General features: G+C 32.0%; 1 protein-coding gene across 3 annotated transcripts; it reads left to right on the top strand.

Annotated features, from left to right (window-relative positions):
* The first annotated feature begins 1,563 nt into the window (after nucleotides 1–1,563).
* On the top strand, nucleotides 1,564–9,915 carry LOC145314607 (uncharacterized). Of its 3 annotated transcripts, none has more exons than XM_080154598.1 (8): nucleotides 1,564–1,627; nucleotides 3,709–3,758; nucleotides 4,055–4,158; nucleotides 6,514–6,599; nucleotides 7,009–7,098; nucleotides 7,765–7,820; nucleotides 8,303–8,365; nucleotides 9,360–9,915. In XM_080154598.1, the coding sequence occupies exons 2-8, from the start codon at nucleotides 3,742–3,744 to the stop codon at nucleotides 9,403–9,405; spliced, it is 462 nt and encodes a 153-aa protein (XP_080010724.1). In that variant the 5' UTR covers nucleotides 1,564–1,627; nucleotides 3,709–3,741; the 3' UTR covers nucleotides 9,406–9,915. The 3 variants fall into 3 exon arrangements, with proteins under 3 accessions (XP_080010724.1, XP_080010725.1, XP_080010726.1); XM_080154599.1 differs by lacking the exon at nucleotides 1,564–1,627 and adding an exon at nucleotides 1,889–1,903; XM_080154600.1 differs by lacking the exon at nucleotides 1,564–1,627 and adding an exon at nucleotides 2,139–2,180.
* Nucleotides 9,916–10,593: the final 678 nt, after the last annotated feature.

Raw genomic sequence — 10,593 nt, 5'->3', positions numbered from 1 at the left:
GGACTTCTCAGACAAAGGTCGTGCAATCAAAGGGTTGGTTGTCTGATGGGCATATGGACGCTTTACACCGCAATCATAGGGCTTAGGGCTGACAACCCTATCCCATATCCATAAAAAAAAGCCACATTGTTACAGAAACACTGACAAATTGTCAGCGGCCTATGCTCCCCGTGTGGAGTGAAAAGGGCTTGTTACTGTTACATGTTAGAGTTGTCCTAAAAAGTCGGTACCTACATTTAGACATGCTGATTTTTAACTTCTCTGACAGCAATTGTTTGTATATAATTATCCTATCCATCTGATTTTTAGAACAATGATTCCTAGGACAACAATTTTTTAAGCGATGCATCTGTATCATGAAGTCATAAAAATGTAAGTAAGTGCTTAAACAGAGTCCTGTATTTAGGGTTCAATTTTGTTTAGACTTTTTAATCATTATTAATGTATATTTTCCCACTTTGTTTTTATCATCTTTTATCCCTCTCCCCGAAAATTGCTGCTAAACTAGGAAATAAGGAGTGGCTCGGCGTAGCTACCAAAAATTTCAAGTTTCTCTTATTTACAACTTTTATATCATATATTAGTGAAATTTCTAAAATCTGCAAATTAAGTATGAAAAAATCTTCGAAAAATTTCATTATGTAAGTTTTTTTGCATGGTTGAACATAATTTGTTAAGTGTTTGTAATGGATGTATTATTACTTGGATCTTACACCAGATTTTCATGTTCTCTAATAAAATGAAACTTGCAGAGGGCTACAATAATGATTCAAACCTTTTCACTCCCTTTACCCCTTTCTCTCCCGTACTACTGGAAGATCGAACTTATCAAAAAACGAGTTCCATGTTAGCAAGCTAAATTGACGATAGATTTTCCCCTGTCATAATATCCATGTATATTTTACATCCATTATGTTTTTTGAGTTTTGTTTTCTTTAAGACATGGCAACAAAAGTCAACACCTTATGTGGTGTTCATTCGATTTAGCTACTGGCAAATTTGAAAAAATAGCAATTAGAAAATAATAATTAGCATCCGCTCGTCGTCGGGGAGATGATAGATTCGAATCTCGCCCCAATACCGTGTCATAACTGAGGCCGTTAAAAATGTTTCCTTCTGCTGCTATGTCGGTGGGCGACGTAAATGGTTAGAGCAGGGGGAATGCCTTGGCCCAGAAACAGGCGCTATTCATTTCCAGCACAGTTAGGACTTCTTAGACAAAGATCGTGCAATCAAAGGGTTGGTTGTCTGTTGGATATTACTTTACCTAATATCCATTACAAGTGGATGATGCTCTGGATTCTCTAGATAATCAATTAAAAATCGAAGAAGAATCCCGCCCTTATGAGGTAAGGTTTTGTCAATAAAACGAAAGAAGATTATAAGAATTCTTATACATTCTGATTCATATAAGCACAAAATAAAGTACATTAAACCTTCTGAACAAACTTCTTGCTTGGTAACTTTTTCTTTACACCTCAGCTAATAAATTTACTAAAATTATCTGTTGTTTTGTTGGCTAACCATTACTTAATATTCCGTTGTATAAACGAACCAGGAATTGGCAGTAATTTTTACTCAGTTAGCTTTGGCTTCTCATATCAGACACACATTCTACAATACACAGGTTCGATTCCTAGTTATATTTGCTATCAGTGAAGCTACTCTATAATTCAATTTGTCAGTCAGTCCGTAACGCTAGGGGGGGGGGGGGGGAATGTGATTTTTTTCAGCTGCTTTTAAAGATAGAAAGCTAAAACTTTTAGTAAAGATTCCTATGACATAGCCGCATCTAATCTATACATTGTTTTGTCCCTCTGTCTGTCGGTTATGCTTTTTTTTCATTGTTTATGTTCAGTTATCTTTGGCTTCTCATATCAGATACACATCCTACTATACACAGGTTCGAGTCCTAGATTTATTTGCTAGCAGCGAAGCCACTCTATAGTTCACTTTGTCTGTCTGTTCGTCAGTCAGTCCGTAACGCTTTGGGGGGAAATGTGATTTTTCTGCTGCTATTAAAGATAGACAGCTTAAACTTTTAGTGAAGATTCCTATGACATATGGCATATCTAATCTATACATTATTTTGTCCGTCTGTCTGACGGTCATGTTTTTTTATTGTTTATATTCAGTTAGCTTTGGCTTCTCATATCATTCACACCTCCTTTTATACACAGGTTCGAGTTCTAGTTTTAGCTGTTAGCGGAGAGGCTACTCTATAATTCACTTTGCCTGTCCGTTCGTCAGTCAGTCTGTAACGCTATGGGGGGGGATGTAATTTTTTCTGCTGCTATTAAAGATTGACAGCTAAATCTTTTAGTGAAGATTCCTATGACATATGGCATATCTAATCTATACATTATTTTGTCCGTCTGTCTGTCGGCCATGCCTTTTTTTCATTGTTCATATTCAGTTAGCTTTGGCTTCTCATATCAGACACACATCCTATTATACACAGGTTCGATTCCTAGTTTTATTTGCTAGCAGTGAAGCTACTCTATAATTCAATTTGTCTGTCTGTACGTCAGTCAGTCTGTAACTCTCTGGGGGAGAAATGTGATTTTTTTGCTGCTTTTAAAGATAGACAGCTAAAACTTTTAGTGAAGATTCCTTTGACATATGGCATATCGGGTATAGTCCTTTCCACGACATCCCTTCATAAGGAGCGATTCTTCGTATTTTTAAAATGGCTTTTTATAGGTTAGGTTAGGTTACATTGTGTTAGGTGATTGCCCCACATGGTTAGGTAATTGGCTCCGCAGGGTTAGAGCCCCCCGCAGGGGCTAGAAATAGGAGAAAAGCTACTGTGAAAAATGCGAAGAATCGCTCCTTATAGAGGGATGTCGTGGAAAGGACTATACCCGGCATATCTAATCTATACATTGTTTTGTCCGTCTGTCTGTCGATGATGCCTTTTTTTCATTGTTCATATTCAGTTAGCTTTGGCTTCTCATATCAGACACACATCCTATAATACAGAGGTTCGAGTCCTAGTTTTATTTGCTAGCAGCGAAGCCACTCTATAATTCACTTTGTCTGTCCGTTCGTCAGTCAGTCTGTAACGCAATGGGGGAATGTGATTTTTTTGGCTGCTATTAAAGATTGACAGCTTAAACTTTTAGTGAATATTCCTATGACATATGGCATATCTAATCTATACATTGTTTTGTCCGTCTGCTTAAACTTTTAGTTAAGATTCCTATGACATTGTATATATTCCGTTAGCTTTGGCTTCTCATATCGTTCACACATTCTTTTATACACAGGTTCGAGTCCTAGATTTATTTGCTAGCAGTGAAGCTACTCTATGATTTACTTTGCTGGACCGTTCGTCAGTCAGTCCGTAACTCTATGGGGAAAGGTGATTTTTTCTGCTGTTATTAAAGATTTACAGCTAAATTTTTAGTGAAGATTCCTATGACATATGGCATATCTAATCTATACATTGTTTTGTCCGTCTGTCTGTCGGTCATGCCTTTTTTTCATTGTTTATATTAAGTTAACTTTGGCTTCTCATATCAGTCACACATCCTATTACATGTTCGATTCCTAGTTAAATCTATATTTAGTTAGCTTTAGAATTACCTAAAACAAAGTTATAGGTTCGAATCCTAGATATTTTTTTCTGTTAATAATTGCTTCTCCTATGCACAATAAATTGAGTCAAAGGTTTTATTCCTAGTCTGAATTACGTTTTCTTCATAGGTCTAATCAAAAAGCAGATTTACGGCAGTAAAGATGGCTTTTAAAATCAGGTAAAATTTTATTTTTACATTTTATGTTTTCTTAGTAGCTGTGCCCCTAGCATATAGGTGATATGTAGTAAAGGGGAAGGATGGACAAAAAATAGCCTAAAACCACACCAAGTCTAAGATTAAAATAGACCAAACATTCCTTGGGAATCTTTCCTATAATAGAAAACTCAATCAGTTCAGTAGTTATTGATATCTTAAGCAACAGACAAAAAAATACTACTTTAAATTAAAGGAATAAATGTTTCATTGTCATTTTTGTTTGTTTTTAATTTTTACTGTGTTATTTTTATTTTTAGTTTGTTGATGACAATGTCTGTGTATGGTCTTGTTAGCGGAGCTCCTCAAATGTTTATTTGGAACTGTGACGGCTGTCAATATGGCACTAGGGTAAATAAAGCAGGTTGGTGTTTTTCCAGTACCTTTGATAGATAGATAGAAAGATGAATAGAAAGATAGATAGAAGAATAGTTAGATAGATAGATAGATAAATAGAAAGATAGATTAATATAGAGATAGATAGACGGATGGTTAAATACATATATGACTTTATATGCTTATTTGGAACTATGATGGTTGTCAATATGGCACTAGGGTCAATAAAGCAGGTTGGTGATAGGTAGATACATAGTTAGATAGATGCATAGATAGATAGAAACGTATGTAGATAGTTGGATAGGTAGATTGGTTTACTGTGATAGCTGTCAATATGGCACTAGGGTCAATAAAGCAGGTTGGTGTTTTTCCATTACCTTTAATAGATAGATAAATATATATATTGTTAGATTAATAGATAGATAGGAGGATGGCTAGATAGATACATATATAGATAGCTGGATAGGTAGATTAGATTATTAGATGATGGTTGTCAATATGGCACTAGGGTCAATAAAGCAGGTTGGTGTGTTTCCAGTACCCTTGATAAATAGATAGATAGAAATATCGTTAGATCAATAAATAGATAGATATGAGGATGGTTATATAGATAGTTGGATAGGTAGACTAGTTTATTTGGAACTATAAGGTCAATATGGCACTAGAGTCAATATAGTAGGTTGGTGTGTTTCCAGTATCTTTGATAGATAGATAAATATATATATTGTTAGATTAATAGATATATACAATTAAATTACAAGATATATAGGGACAAATTTTGTCTATTATTCTTTCTAATTTTCATGTAGATAGGAGTATGGATAGATACATATATAGATAGCTAGATAGGTAGGTTAGTTTTTTTGTAACTAAGATTGTTGTATAAATGGCACTTGGATTGTCAAAATAGCAATAAGTTCTATAAAGAAGGTTGGAATATAAGTTTATCTATAAATAGATGGATGGATGTACAAATAGAATGATAGATTGGTATATTTAGATCTTTCATGATTGACAAAATTAAACAGGGGTCACTAATCCTTTTGGTATGCATAGAATAATAATTGAGTAGAAAAATATTTTACAAACATTAATTTAGATATTGCCTTATGGGTACAAACCTAAGCAAACTCATTTTTGCATATAATGGCAATAATCAAGTAGTTAGTTGGTTTTAGGAGTGTAACCTTGTTTTTTTGTACTGACTTCTAAAACCAAAGATTTGGTAAAAAGCATTGTATTTATTTTATTGCACTTTATTGTTAGGAATACTTATTTTGTCAACACTTCTTTGTTTTTTTTTTACTAAAATTGAAGTATCTTTTTTTCACCTATGAATAACTAAAAATTAAACAATAACATGAAAAATGTTTACATATAAAGGCAGAATTTTTATTATCTATAATACAAAGTAGAATGATGTCTGTCCGTCCCGTAAGATCTCGGCAACCACTGAACCGATCTGATTCTACTTAACAGAGAATATACCTATTGGTCCTGTGGTGGTTTTAGGCTATTTTTTGGGGGGTGGGACACCCCCAACCCCCCCAAAAACAAAAAAAATCCCCCCCATTCTTCTTTTTTTTCTGAAGATTTCCTTGGTCCTTTTACGAGTTTCACCAAAAATTTTCTTTTGATCACCTCTTGGGGCAAAGCCCCTAGAGGCTAGGGGCAAAGCCGCGAGTATTTAATACAAAACTAATTTTGAGAGTGACATCATTATTTGGGTTACAAAGAATTTGCGCTACAATGATGATAAACATTTTTAAATACAAACCCTACTAAAGAATTGATTTTGAGCTTAATTGCAAATCTTGAGTAATGACTGTGCAGTTTCATGCCCATGACTTTTTATTTTCAAGTTATTAGCAAGATTTAATATTGTACTTTAAATGTACATTATTATTTGTCAACCTTATTATTTGATTAATAGCACAGTTACTATGTAATTAACTAACGTTAGATTGTCTGTCTGTCTGTTGGATTATAAATATAATAAACATAAACTTTTTATAGCTTTAACACTTTACAACACCCATATTGTAGTTATATGATTAATCTATAATGATATTAAATATTCAAAAATCCTTTCACTTGACTCAATGTCATTGAATCAATTCCTAAATACTTCAAAGTATTACTATTTACTGTTTTTTTTATTTTAAATCTTAGTATTGTTGGGACGTTATTGTTTACAAATAACTTTTAGAGTTCGACTGATTTTTTTCTGCATGTCAAACTAAACAAGTACATACAACAAATACCTTCCTTTATAAAATCGGTCAACCTAAAGCTTCTATAGATCACCTAAAACATTCAGAGGTCGACCTGTGTCTCTGTGAACTAGACTCTTGTCTCCTAATTATATGTTTACTGTTTCCAGGTATTGAATTTGCTGGAAGCAGCCAGGTACAAGGAAGCTTGTCTGTTGAACATATAGTTGGGGAAGATGGTACTAACAGCTTAGAGGTAAATTACTGCTTCTATATCAGGCGCTCGACTTCTTGCTATTTGTGATTTTCTTTTACAATTGTTAATATTTACATTTATTTTTGAAGCATTGGTAATTTAATATTTGTCCAAAAGTTTATAGCCTTACCTTATCTAATGAAATTTTTATAAAGTACAAAAGATCAGACCAGCAATTTTCGAGATTTTTAGCTACAGAACAAAAAGAGAATTGATTAAAATGACACTCAAATATTTACTCTGACGTTTAGATATTAAAAGTTTGATTTTGTCACTTTTGAAAACATATCTGACACATTTACTTTATATAACTTAATTATCCAAAGATAGCCTAAACCTATAACCAACAAGAAATTTAAAAGGACGCACATTTTCATTTTTATGATAGTTACGCTTAATCCTTTTTAAGATTCGTGGACCCATGGAGGGTTTGGAAGCAGCTAGAGCCTATGTTCAAATTCACCAAGGTGCTGAGTGTACTTCTGAAACTATTCATGAGGTAATATTAGTTCAAAAATTTGACACTAGATGATGTTCCATGTTCAACTGCTGAATGTACTTTAGAAACTATTCATCAGGTAATACATATAATAATTTTACACTAGATAGTGTTCTATCTGTAAATCTACTAATGTGCTGAATGTACTTCAGAAACTATTCATGAGGTAATATTAGTTCAAAAATTTGACACTAGATGGTGTCCCATGTCCAAATCCAAAAAGTAGCTGAATGTACTTCAGAAGCTATTTATCAGGTAATATTAGTTCAAAAATTTGACACTATATGGTGTTACATGTCCAAATCACCAAGGTTATAAATGTACTTCAAAAACTATTCATGAGGTAATATTAGTATAATAATGTGACACTAGATGGTGTTATATGTCCAAATCCACGGTATTTTATATTTAAATCAATCAAAAAACTAGATGTTCTTAAGACACCCTTCATTATATAATGTTAGTTCATCAATTTGAAGCTGGATGGTGTTTTTCAAGAAAAGTAAGACGCTACTTTAACATTTTCAAAAATTATGCATTAAAGGGGTGTGGAAGAAATTTATAATATAAAAGAACTGCAATTTTATAATATTAATATTTGAAGATATTGAAAGACTTTTTATTTTTTTATAGTAAAATTTTTTTGACATTAAGGTTATTTTTTAGGAGAGATGTGATAACTGTCAGAATTATGTTTCCATTAAGGTTCTTGCCTCCAGGAAGTAAGCTATTCTTTTTTTTAAGTTCCCATCACCTAAGCTCCTGAATCTTAAACTAAAGGGTTATTTGTAAGCCAGTCAAAATGCCATTCAAAGTAGAAACAGCGTTATGTGCCTCCAATGATAGGCCAGGATACATTGTAATTGACCAGTAGTAAAATTTATACTGGACTATCATTGGTCATTTTATTGTATGACGTCATTTTTTGGCGGCACTTTATGCTGTCTCGGAAAAGTAATAAAAAAATAGATTTCTACTATAACTTTTTGCTATGTTTTTATTAGATGTTTGTATTTGCCAATAATCTTAGTAACCAAAATCATTGTTTTTTGTTCTTTTTATCATTCAAAATTCAAAAATTTTAGCTTGCTCATGCTACGCTTTTTGTGCGTTGTCCATATTTTTAAAAACTACTTACTATTATTTTAATAGATTTAATGGGCATTTTTGCTGTTCTATTTTTATTGACTCAATTAATTTTCAGGTTGTTGACACTTGGAGGTGAAAACGATGTTATGAACAAAGCCATTTCTATTATTGATGCCAGGTAAATAATTGCAGGGTCAGGTAAACAGTGGCATTAGTGTTAATGATAGCGTGCATGCATGCTGTCGGGGAGGTGTCGGGATCGAATCTGGGCCACAACGCGTCATACTAGAGACGTTAGAAATGTTACCTACTGCTGCTATGTCTACTACGTGACGCTAATGAGGAGAGTAAGAAGAATGTCTTTGCCCATAAACAGACGCACCTCATTACCATGCACAATAAAAAATAAAGTTGGAAAGAATTTTAATGTTAGAGGTAGATTTGACATTTGTGATTGGTGGATTGAAAACTTTCTGCGCTCTGATTGAAGAAGCTTAAGTGTCGTACATCATTCAACCAATTAGAGCGCAGGTAGTTTACAATCCATCTATCACGGATGTTAAAATTATTTAACTTAAATTGTATTTGCGCTTTTCAATAAAGAATTATACAAAAAACGAATTTTATAAAAAAAATTCTTTAAATTTGATGCAGATTTCAAATCTACTTCTAACATTAAAATTCTTTATAAATACTTAAAAACTTATATATCTTAATGCACAGTTTGGACTTCCGGACAAAGGTCGTACAATCATTGAGTTGGTTGTCTGTTGGATTTACTTAACTTAGCGTATCGCATCCCTTTACAAGCGGGTGATGCTCTGGCTTTCCTAGATAATCACTTAAATCGAAGGAGAATCCAAACTTAACGAGGTATTACACCTTTTGGTAAAACCTCGTATAATTGCACCGCAAAATTTAATAAGGTTATGCAATAGAGCCTATACTATTATTTATTATTAATATTATAATTAAAATTAATAGAAATTATTACTGGAAATTTTGACAAACAAAAATGATAGCCATCAATGTTAAACGTTTTGCTAAAGTTAAATGAACATCAAATTCACGATTGTGATGCTTTCAAATGTGAGTGATTACCTTTACATTAAATAAAAACAACATTTTTATTTAATCGAATATTTGATCATTTCATTTTATTTTGTTTTTAGGAAAGGAATGGTGGGCTGTGGAAAGATTGTTGCCATCCAACCATAAGAAGAAAATTTTAAAAAGATAGTTATTTATCGTGTTTTCATTGTACTATTCGTGTTAGAATGGGTATTCCAAATATTATGTCAATTTTTGATCACATGTAAAAAGTTTTCATTCGCATTTGGTAACGAAAAAGGTAGAAATTGATCATTATATGGACAGAATAATTTGGAAACCTATTCCCGTATGTACAATATTACGAAAACACGATCAAAACTATGAATATACATATGTACATATATACCTAAAAATAAACCTTATTTATAAGGGCATTATGATAGACGAAAACGTAATCTTCTTGATGTAACCACAAAAAAAAAGTTTTCAAAGCAAGTTTAAAAGTTACTTATGATATCCAAAAAGCTGCCAAAGTTTATTTTATAAAAGATGTACAAAACCTCAATTGTGATTTAATTTTTGTATATAAAATAAAGTTAAAAATTAGTATAGTTTCTTTCTTTAAACAATTAATTAAATACACCTTCAAAAAAATAATATACAATACTGAATATTAAAAATCTGTATTTACTTCATCAAGGAAAGTTTCAAACTAAAATGGGAGGATTCTTTTGAATTAGAGTTATGCTTCCAATAAATAATTGTATATAGACAATGCTTCTTAGAAATTAAAATCTTCAGTTAAGGAATAATATTTCCAGTTTGGCCTAGAACTGGTTCTTAACCATATTGAAAAATCATGTATATAGCATCGAATTACAGACAATTTTCCACAAAAATAATAAAATTGATATCAGATCTTACAAAACTGGTTTTAGCTTAGTTATTTTAATTGTAATATCCACGAAAAGCTGTCTATAATACGATGATATAAATAACTATTAAGAACCAGCTTAAAACGTCATAAATACAAAAAAATAATAAGTGTTTGGTTGAATGGTTTAAAAGAATTGTAAAACTTATAAATTAACATATATCTGCTAACACCATATGGTGGAAATTTAACTAAACTTTATAAAAATACAAGCTATAGAGAGTTGTTGCAAATATTTCTATAATATTTCTGTAATTCTAAAAAGACAATATTAGTCATGAAGAATATAAAAAAAATTCTTTAGTTATGATTGTCTAAAAGATACTTTACAGAATTTTTGAATAGTATTTAAATTTCTCTTAAAGATCCCATTACTAATGATCAAAAAGATCATCTTGAGATTGCCCATTCATATGAAC

The sequence above is a fragment of the Acartia tonsa genome, chromosome 3 (genome assembly GCF_053477335.1).
Source record: "Acartia tonsa isolate MP-2025a chromosome 3, ASM5347733v1, whole genome shotgun sequence".
Taxonomy (NCBI): domain Eukaryota; kingdom Metazoa; phylum Arthropoda; class Copepoda; order Calanoida; family Acartiidae; genus Acartia; species Acartia tonsa.
The sequence above is the reverse complement of the archived record's forward strand: the minus strand, read 5'-3'. Positions and strand labels throughout refer to the sequence as shown.